General features: G+C 41.2%; 1 protein-coding gene across 8 annotated transcripts in view; it reads right to left on the reverse strand.

The window, feature by feature from the left end:
- The window catches only part of cmklr1 (chemokine-like receptor 1), a 92,288-nt gene extending 74,643 nt beyond the window's left edge, over positions 1–17,645 (reverse strand). For 6 of the 8 annotated variants that reach the window (XR_015086827.1, XR_015086832.1, XR_015086831.1 and 3 more), the window contains exon 1: positions 17,128–17,645. Coding sequence is in view for 2 of the 8 variants with exons in the window: in XM_086030880.1 (XP_085887006.1) it covers positions 4,549–5,583 (1,035 nt within the window). In the remaining 6 variants the exon portion in view is untranslated. Of the gene's footprint in view, positions 1–4,393; positions 5,611–5,677; positions 5,976–17,127 lie in introns of those variants that run through there. The other 2 variants (XM_086030880.1, XM_086030881.1) reach the window with 2 other exon arrangements.
- Between the last annotated feature and the right edge of the window lie 6,277 nt (positions 17,646–23,922).

Genomic DNA, 23,922 nt, shown 5'->3' on the forward strand with positions numbered 1-23,922 from the left:
AATGTGAATTGTTGTTTGTTTGCGTGTGCCCTGCATGTGGTTGTAAATGAAAGTGCTCCTGCCTCTCCCCCGCAAGGTCATCTGGGATAAACAGATAGCGCAGCCGTAACCTTGAACAGGAACAGCGACAGAAAATGAGTAGATTTCAGAGACATGATGATGAATCACTCATTTTGGTGTCAAAGTCATCGTTACACGTTCCAAATTCTTTCACTTGAATCGTTTCGTTTTTGTTTCAAATGACATCAGATTATCCAGGCTATTTTAAAACCACAATTTCAACAGATGTGGGTTGTGTTGAGAGTAATGGTAAGATTACCATTTTCCCCTTCGTTGAAATACTTTGTCTCATTGTAATCATCGGTGTTGACAAACGTAGTGCGAAACACATTTTCACTCAGCCGTGTTTATTTACAACCCTCTCAGCTTATCAAAGCAACATTTCCTCTCGGCCTCTCGTATGTTCACTGCAGAGGGCATGTCTGAGTTGCAGGTAATTCAAACGTGAGTCATTTGCATTTAAATGAGACTCACTCGGCTTTAGATGTCATAGACAGAAAAGGTCTAGAGTTTGTGGGCAAATGGGTCAAGTAAGAACTGGATTGTGTTCAGTTCTTGTTTGCATCAACAAGGAAACGAGGCCACGACTACGATACGAACAGTTTGCAGCTATTTCTAAGCCACTCGATGTTGTGATACATGTATTGATTGATCAACTCTAATGAAAACATACACAATAGCAATCGCACCGATTAAAGATCCACTATAGCAGGGGTCTTCAATCCTGTTCATCGAGGGCTGGTGTCCTGCCTGTTTTCCATCCCCCGCTGCTCCAACACACCTGATTCAAAGGATCAGATCATCAGCAAGGTGCGCAGAAGCTCGACGATGATCCCGATCATTTGAATCAGGTGCGTGTCGCGGCAGGGAGAGATAGAATACAGGTAGGACGCCGTCCCTCGAGGAACAGGATTGAAGACCCCTGCACTACAGGGATCTAAAAAGGCCAATTGTACCGGTCCATCACAGCCATTTCTTACTATTGATATGAATGGATTTGCTTCTGGAGTTGACAGAAAGGTTATTCAGCCGCATACATATGGATGCCCTGTGGGGCGTTATCAGATGTCAGCGCTCTAAAGCATGACCTACCGAACTGTAATGTCAGCATTTATCTGGAAATGTTCACACCTGACTTTGGGAAACTGTGACATTCGCCAGCTGCTCACATACTAACACCGGGCCTGAAGGGGCAAGGTTAAAATGATAGCAATAGGTGAGAGGGATGTGTGTGTGCGTGTGATGGTTTCATATGACCTTGACTTTGGAAGTCCAACCAAGGAATAGGAAGTGGGGAAGACACAGAAATCGACATATGGTTGAGGTGGGAAGAGAGTGTGAACACAAACATGGTCTGCTGTTAGGTGCGGTAGTGCATGGCTGATGTAGAGATCAGGGTGACCCTTTTTTTCTTTGGAACTTCCTGGACATTGTTGCGTGCACGCTTAGGAATCCGTCTACGTAAACATCTCTCGCCTGTATATCATGGGTCTTCAATCCGGGTCCTTGATGGCCATTTTCCTGGATGTTTTCCATCTCTCTCGACTGCAAAACACTTGATTTAAATGACTAGATAGTCTGCAAGGTCTGCAGAAGCTGTATAACGGTCCTGATCATTCCAATCAGGTGTTTTGCAGCAGGAAGAGATGGAAAACATCCAGGAAACCGATTTTTTTTTTTTTTTTTTAATCCATCAGAGTGATCGTCATCCATCACTGATGGACTGTTAGTCCGTCACCGCCAGACACCCATTTTCTGACGCTTTTTCGGGGGGGCGACTGATGGACCAAGGGACTCCTGATGGACTGACCGATGGACTCAACTGACTGACAGACTTGACGATTACAATTCAGCTCGTCACAAATAATGACGGACTGACAAATGACGGATTCATTCAAATTCATGGACATTGTTGTGATGTTTCCCGAACTTAATTGATATTCAGAACTTGACTGACTAACCAAACCTTCTGAGTTTCTGTGAGTCTCGTAATAAAAGTAAACAGACGACAGTAATTTACGCTCCCGTCTTGTGCCCGACACCATTTAGCAACTTAGTTTGAATTATGTTCACCAACAGCTCCTTTTAGTTAAAAGAAATCATAAAGGGCCACCTGTTCTGAATTTTGACTCGCTCACTGTGTGTGCGTTTTGTTGTTTAGAGCAAAAATGTCAGAAACTCTTGGGACGGAATATCTCAATGTTTTGTGAGGTAGGCATTGAGCTCCATTGTTGAGTCCTTGTGGAAAATATATACTGTAAATGTGCTATTTTGCCAACGGAACGGGCTATTTTCCTTTCTTTTCTTTCTGGAGCAAAGCTGTCTGAATCAGGCAGTTCAGATAAAGTGTTACAGTCACAGCCTTAGATGGATTTTTTTTATTGTAGATACGCATTTGTGTATATTGAGCAGACTTTAGACATCAGACAGTTTAAAATCAGACTACAGGGTGCTAGTGTGAAAGAAACCTGAACATGAAATATGTTTCAACTGAGAACAATTCTTGGCTCTTTCCACACACAAAAAGAGGGCAAGTGATACAGTAGAAGCGGTTGTTAAAAGTGACGAGCTTCAACCCCCTTGTTCTTAGCTTGTTACAGGTTCACTTAACACTACACATGGTCTGCTTGTCCCCGGTATTGAAATAGTTTATTGTAGCCTCTAGAGCGAGTGATGTAACCAATGTAACCATGCAGGGTGGCTTTTCTCTATTATGACATCAAAAGGCGCAGGCTTTCTGGCTCTTTTGATAGAATGGTTTCTGCGGTAGGAAATAAGTGACTGCTACACTCATTTCCAAGGTCAACAGAGCAAATCGGACACATTCATCTTGTTGCGGCGCACGGAGGATTTATTCTTTTTAGCATAGAGAATAACTGCATCGTTAAAAAATAAAAAATAAAAAAAAAACATCACGACTAACCAAGGTTTTATTTTTTGTTCAATCACAATTCGACCACATTATGAGCTGAGGTTACATCACTGTAATCAACAGTGTATTTAATCTGAAATGATAATGACACCCGTTAAAACGTCACGAGTGCTTTTTAATTGAACACGGCGAAAAACTAATCATTCATTATTTAATCTATTTCGGTCAATTTCATTGACGGAACCGTATTTTGCAAATATGACTTGCATATTACGAAATAAGAGCACCATACAGCTAATTGCCTTATTTACATATTTATTTTCAAAAAATGAAAACCGAATGTAAAAAAACACACACACACACACGCGAGGGCAACGTTGTACAAGTCTCATTTGTTAAAATGACAAGAAGCACTGGGCCATTTAACAAGCTGATTGCTGACTGGTGAGAACAGCTGGACGTGTTGTATTTCAACTGTAGCATGAGTGATGAACGTTATTGTTCAAAGATATCTATTCATCATCTAATAATCTCCTGTCCAAAAGCAATTATAGCGTGCAGGGCAGTGGACTGAATGAAGATGTTCATTTCCCATTGTCATTAGGAAAGACCTTCATGTGAGAACTAACTGCACCAGGTCTCAAAAAAGAAAAATACATCCACTCATTCATTCATCACACGTAATTCCACTACCGTAAATAAACACTCCCACACAAACACAATTATATATCTATTTTGGGGCAGGTGAAGGATCAGAAGTTGTTTTTTTTTGTTTTTTTTAATCAGTACGGAAATGACAACACGATCCTCGCATCTCTTCCCTTCTCCAAAGACTTTTCCATTATCTTGAGATTATCACAAATTGGACACTCCTTGTGTTTATCTTTTTGCTTCGGTGGTGAAATTCGCACCCTGTGGCTCACAAATGAAAATGATGAATGAGCAAACATTCAAACGTATAAACTAATTCACACAAATAGTCCGCCACATCACAAAACCTGAACGGCTTTCTTTTTTTTTCTTCCCCAAGAAAAGATAGACATTGTTAAATGTGGTATTGGTTAAATGTTTTCAATCAGAAACTATATTACATTCATTTCTAGCCCCTCTCTTTACAGCTTGTTCTTCTCAATGCTGCACTTTTTATCCTGACCTTTTTAGTGATGATCATGCACATCAACACATCATTCCCTGCTGTTGTTTTTGACACAGGCTGTCACAGAACATGAACGCGACATATTTTTTTCTTTTCCTTTACTTTTTTTTCCTGAGGAATGATGAATCTTTTATTGGCTTGCGCAACTATGTGCTCAGATGCTCATGAATGCTACTGCCGCCAGTGTGAATTGTTTGGATGTGAAAAATGCAAGTCATTTGCATTTTCATGATTTATTTGTCACACGCCTGAAGTGTGGGGGCCTTTACTGAGGTCAACCCCCCCCCCCCCCCCCCCCCCCCACACACACACACACACAATGAAATACGGCGTGACGTTAACGTCGGGATTGTTGATTGCATGTTGTAGTGCACGCAAGCACACAACCGATGCTCAAACTGCTATCAGGTCTTTCCCTAGAGTGTTGTTGTGTAAAACGCTGTAATCAAAACGGAGGACTTTAAATGTGCGTGGACACCCTGCCATCTACGGAGCTGGACCTGGAGAGGTACCGGCTGGTGGTGCGACCATCATCTCCCATGGCGTTCTCCATCTTTGACAGCAAGGAGCTCTTACACCTTTGCTGGAAGTCATTACCCATGAACACATAGAGCACCGGGTTGAGGAAACTGTTGGCTGCCGCCAGGCATGTGCCGACCTGCGCCCCGACATTTAAGATGTAACCATCGTAGTGTCGGTGGTTTACTTCAAGCAGAATGAACACGTGGTAGGGCAGCCAGCAGATGAAGAAAGTTGCGATGAGCGCCGTCATGACTTTGAAGGGTTTGGACGATTTGGTCATCCTGTTGGTACGAAGTTTCAGGATGATGACCGTGTAGCAAATGCTGATGATGACGAAAGGCACTGCGAAGCCTGCCACGAAGCGGCTGACTCCGATTATTTTGTGGCTGTGTTGGTGTAATGTGTAGTTGTTGTAGCAAATGCTCCTGCCCATTTGATGCTGAATGTCACGGAAGACCGCAGAGGGAAGGCTGAGCCCGATGGCGAGAACCCAGGCCACGATAACGATAAGCGATGCCTTTCGTACCGTGCGGTGATTCTGGGCCCAGACGGGAAAGATGACGGACACGCAGCGGTCAACGCTAATGATGACCAGGAGGAAGATGCTGCTGAACATGTTGAGGAACAAGACGGACGAGGTAAACTTGCACAAGAAGAGTCCGAAGATCCACTTCTCCATGGCCATGTTGGTTATGAGGAAGGGAAGAAAGATGCAGAAGACAAAGTCTGAGATGGCCAGGCTCAGGTACCACGTTGTGTTGACCGTCTTCTTCATCTTGAAGCCGGAGATCCAGATGACCAGCGCATTGCCGCAGAAGCCCAGAAGAAAAATGGTTGCGGTGATCACCAGCAGAGAAACACAAAGGGCATCCCCCGTACAGGTCGATTTGTGCTGGAACACCGATTCCTCGTGCGGCATGGGGCCCTCCTCGTAAGTGTAGTTGCCGAAATCCTCATAAGTAAAATCATCCATTTTCTCTCGACAGAAGGAACGAGATTACTGCGGGAAAAAAGCACATGAGGAAATCCGATCTGACAGTTGAATATGTTCGAGTCTCAGTACAAACCTGCCGCTACTGTTGACTTGACGCTGCCCAGAGAAAAGTGTCAGCACAGCTGTGCTGCTTACTTCATGTTATAGAGGGATGCGTAATCAGCTGACCGGACGGTTTCTCAACACCACCATCACCGGTGCCCGAGCACTTTCAGTACTGCTATTTGAGGTGTCGATTTTCAACAACGCACAGAATGCAGAAGTCTATTAAAGGGGAGGCCCAGACATTTAGATTGGTTCAAAAGACACATTTTCCGGAATACGCCCCCTTGCAGAGAATGAAGAAATGCCATAGACCGAACGACCGTTACCAAAAAAAAGTGTTGAACAATCATGTTCTTTGTATGTCTTGTGAACATGAAATGTATAAAATATTCACCCGCGCTGTTGTCAAGAGTTTTGGGAGAAGGCTCTGATGTTTAGGGAATTGGATGCTTCTGTGTTGTGCGCCAGAGGCCTCTTGTCAGCCACATGTGTTTGTTCAAAGCTGACAGAAGAAGACACACACGGGAGCACAGTGCTCCGAAAACCGTAAAGCATCGAGTGGCTTGAAAACAAACGTAGCTTTTAAACACATTTACCCACGTGGACAAAACGGTTGTCATCTTGTGTTATTAACCCATCCATCCAATTTCTATACTTATTTCTATTAGGGGCGTAACGGTACACTCGGGTGTATTAATACGTTTCGGTATGGCATGTTCAGTTGATAAATAGTAAATAGTTACTGAGGCGTGCTGTCTGATCACACTCATTGGCACACTCATTTTTTACCTATTGACTGTCGTTAAACGTTTGACCCGCACAGTAGTTCTTCTTCAATGACCAAAGTCAAACGTGGTGTTGTACTTGGGCAATCTTTAAAGTGCGTCTGTTAACGGTTATCATCATGCTGACTCGGTACAGACAAGTTAAGATGTCACTATCGCTCTTAAAATAATTACAAAACATTGTAATCATGCTGAACATTTTAGTAATGGATTTAACCACCGGGCAAAATTCCACCGGCCACCACTGGAGTAGTGTGTTACGTAGTTGTTGACAGAAAGCTAATATTATTGGCAGAATGTGCTCCCTCCTTCCCCCTTGACTTAATGCAACCCAGTTACATGTGCTCTGATGCCAAAACTGACAGAGCTGAAATATGCATTCTGGGGAAGGTAACCTTCAGAAATGCCTTCGCAGGGAGTGGGCCAAAATACCTGTCAACGAGTGTGCGTAAGTCACTTTGAGAGTTACAACAATCATTTGATTGTAGTGATCGCCTCAAAAGGTTGTGCAACGAGATATTAAGTTCAGGGTACCATGCCATTGGTGCATATAGCTTTATTTGTTTGAATGCATTTGTCCGTTTCAAGTTCAAATTTCGGTGACAGTTGTGGGGTTTAACTTCTTCAACCGAGCAAACCATCCACAATGTTATCCTTAGAAATCGGCCAAAACATTTCTGACAATATATAGCGAGCCCTTTAATAGGCAAGCTGCTTGTAATGTGTCTTGCACTCTTATTGATGTCTTTGTTTCTGAAGGCAATTTGGAACCCACACAGGGACACGCGAATGAACAATACATATAATGTTGATTGGCAGAACATGATTAATATAACACGCTGCTTTTTCGTTCGTTTACAAGAAATACATGCATCTCTGCAAGGCGGGTCCGCTAACAGTATAGACCACTAAAGATGGTGTATGGGGTTGCCATGGCAATTACTGAGAAACTATTCTCTTTATCCCCTCTGTGATTAAGAGGTTGCGGTTTTACAGGAAACTTGCCACAGTTTCTTTAAGCCTTTTACTCAAACATGCCTTTCTCAGTTGTTGTGTTTTCTTGAGATAATTAGCTTTTACATTTCACAACAGAACATTAATTGCAGTAACAGAGCTTTTTTTAAAAAAAAAAAAAAAAATTAGTTGTATTGCACCACTATTTTTCGATCCACCATCAATTTCAGGGACACATAAAATGTGTCTGTTTGGACTTATTTTCCTTTCTTTCTTTTCCATTTTATTTATGTACCTGTACTCCTCTGTAATTGTGCACGTCAGTAAATCTCACAGCGCTGATACTATCGTCGTATAAGCTACGTGTATAATATACAGTACAAATATATATATATATATATAGTCTTCATTTGAATTTTACCTCATACTGCATCATTTACACTCCCGACACAATGGGTTTTCATATATGTATATAATTTATACAGTCGAAAGCAAAAAAACGTTTTTATTGGGCAGACCATGTAAACATTAACAATGCAAGGTGGAAAATGTATTTGAACCCCCAGGCTAATGATTTTTCCAAGAGCTAATTGAAGTCAGGAGTCAGTCAAACTAGAGTCCATTCAATGAGACCTGCTCGGAGGTGTTGATTGCTCTGCCCTATAAAAAACACACCGGTTTTTAATTTTCTATTCTCAAGAAGCATAGCCCAATATGAACCAAGGCTTGTACACAACAAGACCTCTCATATTTAGCAACAATTGGAAATTGTTAACTTGCACGAAACTGGAAAGAGTCACAAAAGTATCTTTAAGAGCCTCGATGTTCATCGGCCCATAATAAAACAGATTGTCTATAAAAAAAAACAACCCCGACTGCAAAGTATGGAAAAGCGACATCATGGGTTGGTGACTGCTTTGCTGCCTCAGGGTCTGGATGCGTTTCATCATCAACCCCAAAAACGTCATCCTCAAGTTTAGCAAGACATTTTGCAGGAGCACTGAAGCCCATGTGTCTGCCAAGTGAAGATGGACAAAGGACAGAAGTAAATGAAGTAAGTTCAATAGCAGAGCTGGGCACTTGACCCTTTTTTGCCGGTCAGACCCCAGCCCTCCGGCCGCGACCTGGGTACCCTTCAGGGTTGGACCCTTCGGCCTTATTCATAAAAATTATCGGCCCCGCCCTCACCCAAAAAAAAAAAAAAAAAAAAAAAAAAAAAAAAGCATCCGTGCGGAAGAGATGCTGACAGCTTTTGCCTGCAATAAACAATAGAAATACTGCATAAAAATCATCACATCTAAAACGAGGCAACACAAGGGGATTATAGTCTACAGTACTGTAACATCTAAAAATGGATGCGGAAATGTTGGGGGAAACACATTTTTACCTGCTAGAGCGTTTTTTTTTTTGTTTTTTTTCTAAAGCGGCGTCATGAGCAACGGCGAAAAAAACTGTAGCTTACTTGAATATCATTCAAAATGTATTATCTTACTTTTGGAAGTCGTTATCAGCACCACTTGTAGAACTCGTGCTGTATATCCATTTGTTGAAATATGTTTCCATTTTTTCTCAGCTTCCCCTCTGTTCTCTCTGTTTGTTTGTGTCCTTCTCCTCCTTCTTTGTTTCCTCCTTCTTCGTCTCATTCTTCTTCCTTTTCTTCTCCTCTTTGTGCAGGCCGAATGTGGTTTTTTTTTTGTTGTTTTTTTTTTAATGCAATACAATTTTATTTGTATTGCCGCCCCTGTGGCTCAAAAACCTATTAAATCCAAAGAGTTACATACTGTACAAGTGCCACCCTGCAATGTGACCTTTTCGTGTTGTGTTCAATCAAAAACATGGAAACAATTGTTTGTGTGCTTAGTTTAAGAAAACTGCGTTTGTCTGTTGTTGCGATTTGAATGATCGGTCACATTTCATAACCCGTTGGTGCAGATCTCCAGATAATTCCAAATTTTCACATATGTACACTTTCTTGCAAATGTGTGTACAATTAATAATTTCTGAAAAGCAATTATTAACCAATTGCACCCTCCGTACACTCTAGCAGGTGACTGAGCAGGTGTACCTAATGAGGTGTCCTGTTTGTACTCAACACAACATCATGTTAAAACACCGACAATCTACTCTGTTAGAAGACTCATTTGGGGAGGGGGCGGTGTTCAGAGTTCCATTTCCCACTTATGCGTGAACCTCAACTAATGAATCATCTCTTTCTTCACTTCTTCACCTGCCACTCATCCTTACTGCCACTGCTTCGCCACATTTGAAGTCGTGAACAAATGCTATTATTCACAAAACACCCGAGGGCCATGAGTGACCTTCGATTTGATCATAATGAGTTGATTTGGTGGCAAGAGCTGTGTCACAAAGTGTCACGTTGCATTTGTGACCGCCACAAAATTAGATTCCTGGTCTCCTAGGAGACTGATGAAGAGTCTACCGGAATTGATGTTGACAAATCCTACAGCATTTGAATGCATTTGGCTTTCTTTGCACCCTTTTTCTTAAAAGAACTTGACAGAAAACACTTCATGCCGCTGTTAGTGAGTGTGGTTGCTTTTGCAACACGCTCCTTAGGAGCCTGTTTCACTGGCGGGTTAGCAGTTATTTTATTTCTGCTTGAATCACAGTGGTTCTGTGGCCGTACCGAGTCGTAATTGTTCCGACAGATTCAGCCATCCACAATGTTTGTGGCTTCTCCTGAACACGAGAATGTAGCGGTAAGGACATCCGCTCGAAGAAGAAGCGCAGATGACAAACTTCTGCCATTTTGAAAAGGTTATGATGAGTAAAGAGGGCTGCAATACGTACTGACAGTTGGTTCCCTATTCCTCCCCTTTGTCCAGCCCTCCCTCCCCATGATGAATAAAAGAGATGGATTAACATCAAGAGCTTTTCATGTTAAGATAACAAGATGGGTGGGGAAACAACATTTCCACATACATTTAGTCATGAACATAAAGCCCAAGCTCTCATCTGCTTAATAATTTAAACGACCGGACTGAGAATAGAAAATCTAATATAGATAAACGAGAAAAAAAGCTATTCTAATAGATACTATTTATCTCATCGCTGACATCCTCCACAAAGTGTACTTTTATTAGTGTGTGTATTTGTGTGTGCGCTTGCATATTCATAATTCATCCTCAGTCCAAATGTGATAAACATTTTATGAAGACTTTCTTTTGCATAGAAAAGGTATTTTCACACCCAATTCAATTCATGCTTGATGCGTTTCTTCGGCTGCCGGAGAAATGAGTCCATCCTTTCCCACGCATGCACCATCACTGCATAGTTACGACTTGTACAGCTACCACAGTGCACTTGGACTGAATAACAGGAACAGAGGGACACCTTGAACCTTCAAGTCGGTCCATGGGATTTTTTTTTTTTTCTCCATCCAGAAAAAGACTTTTGAGGGACTGACCGCAACCACTGTTGTGGTTTATCCCAAAGGTGTTTAACGTTGTGAAGTTGAACTGTCTTTGTTTGCGTGTGTGTGTGTTGTTCAGGGAGTCTACAGAAGTGTGAAACTAATGCTAGCAAAAACAGAAAAAGCATGCAACGAATGATGAACAGAGAACCGGAAATGACATTAATAAATTGAAAACCGACCAAGTGCACAGAGAAATCCTCCCTCTGCACGTTTGTCACCGTGCCATCAGAGTCATCAGATTTAAGGGTAAGTCCACATTTGACTGTATTTATTATTTCACTAATACTGTGGCGCAGTCATTTTTGCGTTGGTTTAACGGAATGCTTAAAAGTGTCCCTTCAGCAAGGCTCTCTCTCAACTTCTTTAAAGGCTATGCCTCCATCAGGTGTCAGCAAAGTGGGGGTTGTGTTTCTTATTATAATGATACTGATATACTTGAACTCTAAAATTAACTTAAGAATCAACACTGGATGTGATGTTCGAGTGTCTAGACAAGTGCAAAAGTAAAAAGGATTTTTTTGATTACTAGTACAGTTATCAGAAAATACCAGAAAAATTTACTTGAACTGGAAATCAAACCAAGCATATTTTGTTCAAGAATATGTTCCCTGTAGGCCCGCTAGTTGAAAAACGGCATTCTGATTAATATTGCGTTTGTGGAATATGACTTATGCAGCAAAATCCACCTGTTTTTATCCATCTCAGGGAGCGGGCATTTTGTCACCGCTGTCGACTGAAAATGACATCACAACTGCTCAGGGCTCAGGTCAACGACCAATCACGGCTCAGCTTCAGAAAACAGGTCAGCCGTGATTGGTTGTTGGCAGATGTGATGTCATTTTCAGTCGACAGAAGTGACAAAATGGCCGCCCCCCTGGAGATGGCTAAAAACGGGTGGATTAACTCTTATTCCACAAACGCAATATTTATCAGAATGCCTTGTTTAGCCTAGTGAAGGCGGTTAGAACATATTATTGCAACAAATTTGGGGGGTTGACTTCATCTTTAAGTACAGTAATGAATATTTGTACTTCATTACTGCACACCACTGATTTGATGGATTATTTTATTCATTTATTTTGATTCTATATACAGGACTTTTTCGACTGAATGAATGACAGTTAACAGTTGCCTGTACAAATACAATTAGGGAAGGATTCATGATGGTGACATTTTCTTTGGCACAGAATATTTTCATTTTCATTATTTTCTATGGGGAATCATTCGAAATGATATTTCCACATCTACATTAAGTAAGTGAGTTCGAAGAACACCAGTGCCATTTTTTTTTTTTTAATTGCTGGTACAACACAAGCAACTTGTTTAAATAGGGTGAAAAAGAAGGGAGTAAATCAAACGTAATCAAATAAGCAAAAAAGAATTGTTGGTTGAGTGTTTGGCTGCGGCGAGGATGCGTGGCTGCCTCGCCCGCAGATCAATGCGCACTAACAAAGTCATGTAAATAGAAAACCGCATGTCTCTGGGGGTGCCATGATAACTGAAGATCTGTTACCATGCCGTACTCTTGAAATTGTACCTCATATTTTTAGGTTTCTTTTGAAGCAGGACCTTGCGCATCGAAAAGGACACTTTGGAGCCATCACTTTTTGCGAGTGGGCTGGAGGACAACTGGTAAACACAGACGTGCGAGGGATATGAGCACTCCTGGAGCCACTTGATACCATTACCTCCACCGAGGAATTAATCATCTGAGAAGCGGGATAATGTCCAATATTGGCGCAAATCTGACTCAAGGTGTATATCCGGCGCTTGTTGAGAAACCTTAGATGGCTTCTCTATACGGCAGCCATGCGTTCGTCGTTTGTTTAGCTGTTGATAAACACTTTGTAATATGCGTCAAACACCATCAACAGGATTGCAATATCGCAGCCCTGAACAAAATCCGACCCTGCTCACAAAAAAAAAAAAAAAAAAAAAAAAAGACTTTAAATGTGAACAATTTTCAGGCTTTTGAAAGTCTCGCATATTGTAACATACTAGGTAGCGGAAACAAAACCGGCAGTGCACTGCCTGTGTTCAGTTTTGTAGTTAATTAATCAATACTTTCAGTATGTTTTCATTCCAGAAACAGAAAATGCAAAACTCTTGGAGCTCAAAGCTTGGCTCATGTTGCATAAACAAGAAATATGTTGCCCTCATGTGGGTTTGCCTCAATTGGTATGATGAAGAGGCAATTTCGGGGTACCATCATGCATGTAAATTACGAGCTACGGTATGTGCAGCTCTGTGGTAAATTGGGAAATATTTACTTGTATTCGACGTGCCTACTTGACCCACTTAGATAAATTTCAACTAAATCACTTTCACTGCAGAGACCTGCCGGTGCCCTGCAGATTAGATTTGCTAATGAAGATTGAGGTTATAAATAACCAACATAACCAGGCCTTTCTCTGGGAAATGCTCTGCAGTCCCTCAGAGGAAACGTCGATTCCCTTTGTTATGTTTGAGAAGATGCGCCTCGGTGCAGTAAAGATAAATGAATGCTTTGTTTGCTACTTTTCTTGAAAAAGAGGGCCAAGACATACAATTGTTTATTTAGAATATGTGCCTATGGAGTCTGGTTTGCTGTCCTCAGCAATGGAGATTTACATTGATCCTTGATCAATCCTTCCTTGACATTCATGAAGAGCTTTAAGTCGGGCGAGCCTCGGGCCGACTTAATGCTTCAGAAACAGCCGCGTTTTCCTCGATGGACAAATTCTGAATCCCGCTTAAGTGCCCTCCAGACAGCAGAGCTGCACTGAGCTGTGGTTTGAAGTCCAACCATTGGATTTGTAAGGAACCTTTACATATCAAATGTTCCGGCAACGTTATTTATTCTCCTCCTGTTGGTTCTGCTGAGTAAAGTGGGGTTTGACTAGATCACACATGAAGTTGTTTGAAGTTTAATATGATTTTCCCGCGGCACAGAAAACACTCGGTGGAGCCAGATTAATTTCAACAGAATTAAAATGCAACAAGCTGAATCCGCAATTAGTTTTCAGATGGAGACGTTTTATCAGTAAGAGTTTGGTCATTTATCTGAAGTTTTGCTTTGATCAAGTTTTGCTTTGCGCTCAAATTGTTCTCCAGAGACGATTGTTTTCGAGCTTTGGCAACTTTGACGTATTGCAAACATATAAATGATCAGAGCAAATCAAGTTGAACACGAAAAACATTTGGTGGACGATAACAAGTGCATTAAATCCAAACTGAAGCTCAGCTACATTTTATACGGTTTGTTAATTCCTCTTAGACTGCTGTCTATTCTCCTTTCGAGACATTAGACCAATAAAAGGTCCCTTCCACTGAACAATGATTCTCTTGTTCACTGACTCTTAAACGGAACATTTGATGGGGAATCAAATTGACAACGTTTCCTCTCGGTGGTCGGCCACCCTAAAAACTGCTCATCCAACTTGGTCCCATGCAAGTGACCCACCAATCCTTCACACGTTGTGCTCATTTACAGGCTGTGACACAGTTAAACTGTCCATGTCGATTATATGGGCATCTGAGAGTGATGTAGCAGTAAAACTTGAGGCTTTGTCCTCCAAGAACAGCTCTCCGCTTCCCTTTCAAGAGTCAAATGCTGATTGGCAGCTTTGGACATTTTCAGGAAATGAAAGTATTCTTTTTTTTTTTTTTTTTATTTCCCCAGATATGATGACTGTATCCGAATCCGTGGCAACTCCGTGGCCGTGCTTTACAGTCATAATATCACTAATCCAGTTACTCAGCTCCATTGGGTGTTCACCGCTCGCAAATAGCCATGTGCTGACTTCACACTTCAAACAACGTCTCCTCGAGCTTCCAGTCAGAGCGCAGAATAACTGCATAACTGATTTCAAAACGTGTCCTCATTTCGGAAACTTCCCCAGAGGAAAAAAAAAAAAAAAAAAAAAACATCTACGGGCCAATCAGCGAGTGTGTTTTTCAGGCTTTTAAAGCTGCCATCAACTGGCGGCTAGTAACATGTATGATAGCGGCTGCAATCAAGCGGACTGCGAGGTCCTCTGTCGTATTGGGTTCCGCTCTTGCCAAGCCAGTGTGCCGTTTAAATTAAATTTCAAGCAACATGAGCGCCATCGCGGCATTTACACTATGTCATCTGCTTGAAACCCATTTTATAGATTACAGAGTTGCAGGGATGCGCCAGTCAAAGCAATAATCTGCTTACCTAAACCCCACCTCTACGATACTGATTAAAATGGACGGCGGTTTTAAAATCACAGTCTCTGGAACGGATGACATGCGCTTGATGTGTTGAACTGCAGCACACAGCAGCAGTCGTCAGAATGTGGTGTGACCTCAATCGCACCAACTAACTGCAGGGTATTGTTTTGAAAAGTCTCGTTGGGTGATTGACAGCCAAGCTAGCAATTATCCGCCTTCTGAAGGACCAGACAAATGTCAAAATGTATTTGCATGCTCACGTCGTTGCACTCATGTCTGACTGTCTAATTAGAGTCTTTCATCAACAAGCAAGTAGAAAAGTCAATGCTTGATCCCCCCTGACTGCGCAAATATTGATTTCCTCTGAGTGTGACGTGAGTGAAATCCTGCTAATTTGCCGTGGAAATATTAGCCAACCAATAATTATTGGCCTCAAACTGTTGCTTCTGTATCTGAAACAAATGTGGGATGATGATTTTCTTGATTTTTAAAGCTCCAGCTTGGGTTTGGAAATATTTCTCTTATGCGTCTCTAAAAGAAATAGCTACTGCTTTCAAGATCTAGAAAGGTGTCGTTTTCATTCATATTTTATATTTGCAACAGGAATTCAAGGAGACCTGTCAAAGGCAAAATACAATAAAATAACTCTATTGATCTGCAGGGATTAAATGCAATGCATTAGGCCAATTTACATTTCGCGAATATTCAGAACCTATCATTGGCGACTCTTTTTCCCAAATCACGACTAGTGAACAATTTTACGTTTTCTGATGTTAACTAGGGAACACAGATACTGATAACTGGCCATAATTTGAGCATATTTGCCTTCTTTTGATCAAAGTCAGCTGTCAACTGAGTATCCAAGGTCATTCACCGCAATAAATAGGACAAGGAAAAGAGTTTGCCACTACTATGTATTTATAAGATAACCATTTGTTCTAGTTCTACTGTATATGGAGAAAATGATACCCATCAGCCAATCCAAAATCTTTACCGCTCCAGTTCAAGGGTCAAGAAAAGGGCGCTTACAAGTTGACAGTCAACTGCAGGCCACATACTCTATCGACAAGAATCATTTACTCGCAGTCACATCTATGGGAAATTTGGAGTGTCCAGTCAATCTAACATGCATAATTTGGCATTGTGGGAGGAAGCCGCGGTAACTCATATTACTATATATATAACCACACAAACACGGGGAGAACAAACAGAAACATACATGCACACATAAGAGGGTCAGAGTCCATATTGAAAGTAAGAAGCAGAGCTAGCCACAAATAATTATAATATGATTTTGATAAAAGCCAACCAAACTACAGTTTTGTTTATTTGTACTTCTATGTCCATGTCATACTGGGCAACAGTGGCCAAAAAAGGCACACCATTTTTAACAAACAAAGTCCCCTGGATTATATATGTGCATCTATTTAAGGTCTGTCAAAACGGACTGAATTGCAATTTAATTATTCAAACATTGATAATCTGTGCCATTTACTTTTCACTAAGTATAACACTAATAATGCCTCTACAGCTACTCTTACTCTTCCAGGACACTAATATCTTTGATAAAACTATTGGACTTCAACATTATTATACAAAAACAGCTTATTTAATCATAGAAATACAAAAATGTGGAAAATAAATTGTTCTCAAGTTTCGTTTCACAAATAAATCCCTTTGAGCTGATCCAATATTGAACACAAAATGTCCACATACACAATAATGTAGCGTTGCAGAGAATCAGACCAAGCAATGGTCTACCAACAACTCCTTTAAATGAGCAACAAGAAGGTTACTGTAGGCCGTAACCACGCCGAACGACCAGAATGACAACACACGCGCGCGCGCTCAACAGACTTCCTCAGCCCCTCCCGCTCCCCACTCTCCAACCTCCTGCCGCCTTCACTGTCGCCCCAGACAACAGGAAATCACATAACTTGTAAACATCATACAATGTCGCTACAATATTAATAGGACGGCCCAATCAGTTTTCCCAACAGCCGGCAACCAACTCAAGTCACATACCCCAGTGTCACGTAACGTTACTGGCCAGATCGATGCTTGTGTAGGTAGTAGCCTGAAACAAAATGGCTCCTTCGCCCGAAGGCAAAAAATAAACATAGGTACCTCTCAATGAAGCAGGTTCACTCCTGTGGTCCAAACGGCAGGAATGAGGAAAGCACGTCCAACACTTGATGTCAGTCAAATCCTCCCGGTCGACCACGTTGTACGGCTCCGGCCTTGTCCTTGTAGTCCTCGGCAACGTTTTAATCCACGCAGGCCTCACTTGATGCGATAGCTTGTCGCTAGGGTGTAGCAAAGTCCATGCGCACTGATTAGCCTCTGTGCTAGCGGCTAACTCCACGAATAGAAATCTTCTGCTGAGTAGTCCACTCAAACTGACCAACTCTATCACTGCCAATGTTTTCCAAAGAGTCCTGGTCAAACACTTTCGCCAACAGTGATATAAGTCATACCTGTCAACCCCGGGCTGTGCTGAATCTTACAAAAGTTGTAATTTTCCTGTACATTTCTGTATATAACCTTACACAGTATTTATCGCTCAGCGGGAGCGGTGGGGGAAACGGAACGGACATTTCTATAGGGGGTGACGCTATGCTCGTGAAAGTCGACCGAAGTTTACAGTCGCAATCGCTAACGGACGTATTATAGAGCCGAGATGGGCAAGACGAAATAGGTCTAACAAAAAACGAGTTTAAAAAAAAAAAAAGTTCCCCGTACAAAAATTGTTATACGGCCTACACAATTTGAAATGATCAAAAAACGTATAAAATACGGGGAAAACGTTTAAGTTGAAAGGTATGTATAAGACCACTTTCTGTACCCCGAATATGATTCGCTCATTTACATAAGAAAAGAAATAAAATAAATTACAATACAAACGCAATATTTTTTTTGTTTTTAACTTTTTCCATGTGCTATTATTAAACAAAATCAGAAAATATTATACAACAACAACTTATTTGCTATTTAATAACATTACCCAATCTACAACCTTCCAATATTGGGAAACCTCATACCCTTTTTGCTGGTAAACATATTTAAACATTAAACACAATTCCTATTTATGAAACTATGAACTTAAGAATTTAAATTCACTTGAAACATTTCAGTAATTTTTAACTTGGTTACACAATCATGGACCGGCATGACTTCATTTGAAACTTTTCTTATTTATAGACTCTGATTCATCCAAACACAGAATGGGAGAGGTCGTGTCTAAACATGGATCAGTTGCTAAATACTGCTGAGGAGTACACGACTGGTTCTTGCGTTTTGACTTGGCCCTTCTTACTATGGTAACCGTTTCAACCAGGAAATTGGAGAGATATCAGGGTTGCTGGATGGAGAATGTACAGTGACAAAAGGGATACAGTATTTATGAACTTGAAGTGATTGATGGCAGCCAGCAAGACATAACCATACTGCAGAAGGAGATCGTGTGATGCAGCAAGAGTGAGAGGAAAAGACATTGAAGTAAAATGTGAGCTTTAAAGGCAGACTGTTACTTTCACTGAGCTGCCTCTGCTGACCTCTTTTAAAGGAGAATCCAACTCAAAAGCGGTGCTCGGGCCATATGGGACCCACTGTACATCTGGAATCCCCCACTGATAAATAAATAATTTTTTTAAAAAGAAGAGAGGAAACAAAAAGTGCTGCAAAGTAACGAACAAGCGGGAGTGTTCCCATTCTTATTAAAAATTCCTTTGAAATTTGTGTTGCATTTTAGTTTTTAAAGTGTTGCATTGGGAATTGAAAAATACAAATACACCAATTGCTGTTGAAAAATCTTTATAGAGAGGTATCTTTGGACACTCATTTAAAACAATTTGCAACAACAATGAAATAATCAAAAACGTGTATGTATTCAATTTACATTTCTGAGAACATCTAAATATTGCACATGATGCTATTATGTGATAACTTTCTGTGACATCGAAAATTACAGTGTTTCAAAGAAGTCAAAAGTCGAGCATATGGCATATTTGCAGGTAAATTCTATCAGTTTAGCCTAACACGAAGCTGTGGTGGTTTGGACTCAGGCTGAGTAAGCATGGCCAATTTCAGAGATTTGGATGATTAGAGTTCTGTTTCTTCTTTCCTTTCGTCTACCTTTGTGTTTGCCCTCCTAGCTAAGAAAAGCAGGTAATGTAAACGTCACGCCGAGGAGAGCGGAGTTTTTTTGTTTGTTTTTTTACTCCATTTAAATAGATAATGATGCAAGCTGATTAAAGCCTAAAATATATAGAAAAGAAAACAATACATTTTATCACACTCCAGAACGAGACTTACCACTTAAGAAGTGTTCGCCACAAAGCATTGCGGTCTTGGTTAGCTTCCATTCCGAACCGTCCAGTCCCACTCTCGTCACTCAGTTTACCCACTTTCTCCGATGTTCACGGTCCACACAATAATATGGAACGATAATCTAGTTTCCATCATGTCATGGTTGGGATATCCAACTTCGATGACCTCGAACTTACTCAGTGCTCAGATAACGACCAATCATGGCTCATCTTCAGAAAACAGGTCAGCCGTGATTGGTCGTAACCTGAGCCCTGAGCAACTGTGATGTCATGTTCAGTCGACAGAAGTGACAAAATGGCCGCCCCCTGAGATGGCTAAAAGTGGGTGCATTTTGCTGCTTAACTTATATTCCACAAACGCAATATTAATCAGAATGCTGTATTTCAACTAGTGAGACTGAATGGAACATATTCTGGAAAAAAAATATGTTTGGGTTGACTTTTTTCTTTAAAGACAAGATAAACAGGATATTGATGCCGGACTATTATCTCCTTGCAACTACTTGCCTCTGTCGTATGTTTTGATCCTCGCTTTTAAAGACAAGATAAACAGGATATTGATGCCGTACTATTATCTCCCTGCAACTACTTGCCTGTGTCGTATGTTTTGATCCTCGCTTGTTTGCTTTGTCGTTTGTATTCCACATTTTCCTACCCTTGTTTTCAATTGCATTTGTAAATAGTTTTAAGTTTATCTTGCTTCCTATCTCGGTCATTACAAACATGTATTGTTTAGATTCGGTTCTACGGCGTCTTTCTAGTTACTCTGTTTTTCTGGACTTGTGCAGTGAAGATTCTGCTCCTTTCGTTGTGCGAGCTATAATTAGAGCTTTAAAGATTTGATTCTTAAAGTTTGACTTTACGACATCTAACTGCTGTTGCGTACGGCACATTGCGATTAGTCGAGTCTTGTCTGGTCTTTTCCTGTGAATGCATGCAGTGCTGTGAGAGACATTAATGAAGCTCTGGCACCTACAATTTGTCATGGCACGGCACAGCAGAACTTGCAAATGCAACCCCGAGGGGAACGAAAGCTGCCACAGGCTATTTGTTTTTGTTTTATAGGTTGAAGTGCAGCCTCCAGATGGGATCCTTGGATAATTACCATATGGGCTCACAATATTGGATCAGATGTTGCTGGCATTTGATGCTTCCGAAGCGCAAAGCAGCAAGTGGCGGCAATGTGAGCAGATCTGTGCCGCACATCGAAACTTGTGAACTGTGACACTATGATTGGAATAACGAGTCGGTTTGGGCTTACGTTGCTGACGGGAATCAGGATGGAGCACGAGGTGTGAAAGTTGTCTAATTAAGTCATGCATGCTCTGTGTGCCGTAAAAATGGGAAGTGCGGAAATGACAGCGAAGCAGGAGCATAAGCCACTTTGACACAGGCGTTTCGCCGTTGACCAATAGTGAAGTACATAACGACTGAGGATGGAAAGCAACATACTGCTGAACTTGTTGTTTTTACTCCTGTCACAAAGAGTTGGACTTTGATGTTTGTAAATCCTCTGCACATTACCAACGAAACGCAAAAAAAAAAAAATGGTCCAAAGAGTCATCTTTTGCTAGGTGAGGAAAATAACGAGGCGCCTGGTGCTGCTGAATCATCGCTGTGTGCTGGAATTGGTTCATTTGACAGAGCTGGCGGCTTGCACGCCCACTCCACTGGAAGGCAGTGAGATAATAAGTGAAACAGCAAGAAGTGTCTGAGGGAGGATCCTGCTAATGGTATGCCCCCTCTGTGGAGACCTAATTATCTCTGTCTACCCCTTTTCACCACATTATATGCTCACCTGTTGGCCCTGCTTGGGCCCTCGAGCAGGCATCCAGCCGGCGGCACCCGACAGGGAACTTGATACCGCCGGCCTTGAGGGAATTTGCCTTCAATGTGACTTATGCTACAGCTGAGAAACAAGCCAAACACGTCGACACATAAAGAAAAACATCGGCGCTGCCTGAACATGACAACCTCTGCCTCTCTTTTGTAGCGCTGCAAATTAAATATTTCCCTGAGACGCACACAAATCCTCCTCTTTGTTCAAACATTCAGAATTGGTGAAATGTCTCCCTTTGGGGGGCCTGCGATGATGAGAGTGAGGCGGCGGACAGAAAGCAGCATAAAGTGAATTAATCATGTGCAGTTTCTCCAAGCCGTAGGCGAGAAGTCACAAGGAGAAGAAAAAAAAACTAAAAAAGACACTCAACACAATCTCCATCCCAGCAAAAACTTCCAGTAAAATTAATTGTCCATAATCCTCTTTGTTTTTGTATTACTGCCTTTTACTGACTCAGAGGGAGCTGTCCGTTGACGAATGCAACTAAGGTGTGCCTCTCAGCACCAACAAAAGCTCCTTAATTGACATCAAGTCACATGAGCAAGAGTTTGCAGCAAAACTTTGGAAAACTTGATATTTAATGTAAGCCTATGCTTTGCGACACCAAACAGCATATCATGTCCTACTGTCAAGAAACTTGATATAATACTCAAGACCCTGAGAGATGCATTTATAATGAGGTAAACAGATCTTGGGAAGTCTGGAGAAAAGAATAAAGAAAGTACTCCATTTATTCGTTTTAATAGCAACCAACCACAATATCAGGGCCATTAGCAGAACCCAATGTGGCTCAATACAAGAGTTGTATCAAAATATTAGAAACGTCATCACTTTCAAGAGACCCCTAAAACGGCACGTTTATTCAACCATTAAACTTTGCAGCATCAAAGAGAAAACGCCATTTTCAACACTTAAAGCGGAAATCAACCCAAACATATTTTTTTCAAGAATATGTTCTATGCGAGCCCACTAGTCGTAACAAGGCATTCTGATAATTATTGCGTTTGTAGAATAAGAGTTAATCCACCGGCCATTTTGTCACTTCTATCGACTGAAAATGACATCACAACTGCTCAGGGCTCAGGTAACGACCAATCACGGCTGACCTGTTTTCTGAAGCTGAGCCGTGATTGGTCGTTACCTGAGCCCTGAGCAGTTGTGATGTCATTGACAGAAAATGACACAATGGCCGCCATACGCGCCATGTACCACCAGGAACACAAAGTAATTAATATAAATTGCTGTTTAATAAACACTATTAATATTTACTTCTAGTCTTTCGCTGTAGAGTCTTGGGTGAGCGGGAGCCAATTACAGCTGATTTTGGAGGTGCAGTATACCCTTTACCCCTTGACTGGAAAATCACCTATGGAAAATAGTGTCTTCGATGAACGTAACATGCATGTTACAAAAACATATGCCTTTTCAGTTATAAAATATGTTCTATCTAGTTATAAGCAGGTGCGGAGCTGCAGGGCAAACATGGCCAAGGAGTAATTGTTTATTATACCATCCACTGTCATGGTTTCATCATGAAATAAAATGCAAACATATATATATATATATATATATATATATATATATATACTAAATACTACAGTACTTTACATGTTCTCTTGACAAGACAGTTTTTTAAATGTTTTTTTTTTAAATACACCAAGAGCATGCACGCCGCACAGTGCCCAAGATTCAAATGCAGAACCTCTCAACTGTGTGACGGACATGCTAACCCCAATACCACTGTGTTCAAGATAGCAGTAGGAGTAGCAAATGGAGGAAATTAAAATAAGCCATAAACAGCTGAGTCCTTAAAGGTATCATTTGTCTCATGCAGGCTTTTCCCAAGAGCCAAGAGAAGCAGTGCTACCATCACACTATGTCATGTCTTAGTGTAGTAAAGCCTTTGCGGGGGAGTACCAGTTCCAGTAATCACCTGGTTAACACCTGAGGCCTCCACATCCCTTCACTTTCTCACTGGCACTGCCCAGAGTGTAAATTGTGTAAGTGTAAATTGAATGTGCTCTTATCGTCTTGAGGTTGCGTGTGCGTGTGTGGGGTGTGGGCGTGTGTGTCTGTGACTTTCCTTGTGGTGTTTAATTAACCAACTGTATATTGCAACATATTTGTCCGCTGTTGTGAACAACATCTTAACTTTTTGTCATATATGGATAGTTTTCTTATGTTCTTTTTTCCTGCACTGTTTAGATTCAAGCGTGTATACAGTAGTTGTTTGCAAAGCGCAGTAGCATCCATACATCCCTTCTTCTCTACAACTTGTCCTCATTATAGGTGTCACTGGTGAGCTGGAGCCTATCCCAGCTGACTTTGGATGACAGAAAGCTATCTATCTAGCTATCTAGCGATCTATCTAGCGAGCTATCTAGCGAGCTATCTAGCGAGCTAGCAAGCTGTTTGAAACTAGCTAGATAGCTAGCTAGCGAGCTAGCAAGCTGTTTGAAACTAGCTAGATAGCTAGCTAGCGAGCTAGCAAGCTAGCAAGCTGTTTGAAGCTAGCTAGATAGCTATACAGATAGCTATACAGATAGCTATACAGATAGATAGATAGATAGATAAATAGATAGATAGATAGATAGATAGATAGATAGATAGATAGATAGATAGATAGATAGATAGATAGATAGATAGATAGATAGATAGGAATGAATAATTATATTAAACAGTGGTCTGAGTGAGACAAGTGTACATGAACTTGCATGCTCTATTCTTCAGCTTCTTCTAGACAGCTGTTGGTTA

The sequence above is a fragment of the Filicampus tigris genome, chromosome 5, assembly GCF_054856515.1.
Source record: "Filicampus tigris isolate MCC_2025a chromosome 5, RoL_Ftig_1.0, whole genome shotgun sequence".
In the NCBI taxonomy this organism is placed as follows: domain Eukaryota; kingdom Metazoa; phylum Chordata; class Actinopteri; order Syngnathiformes; family Syngnathidae; genus Filicampus; species Filicampus tigris.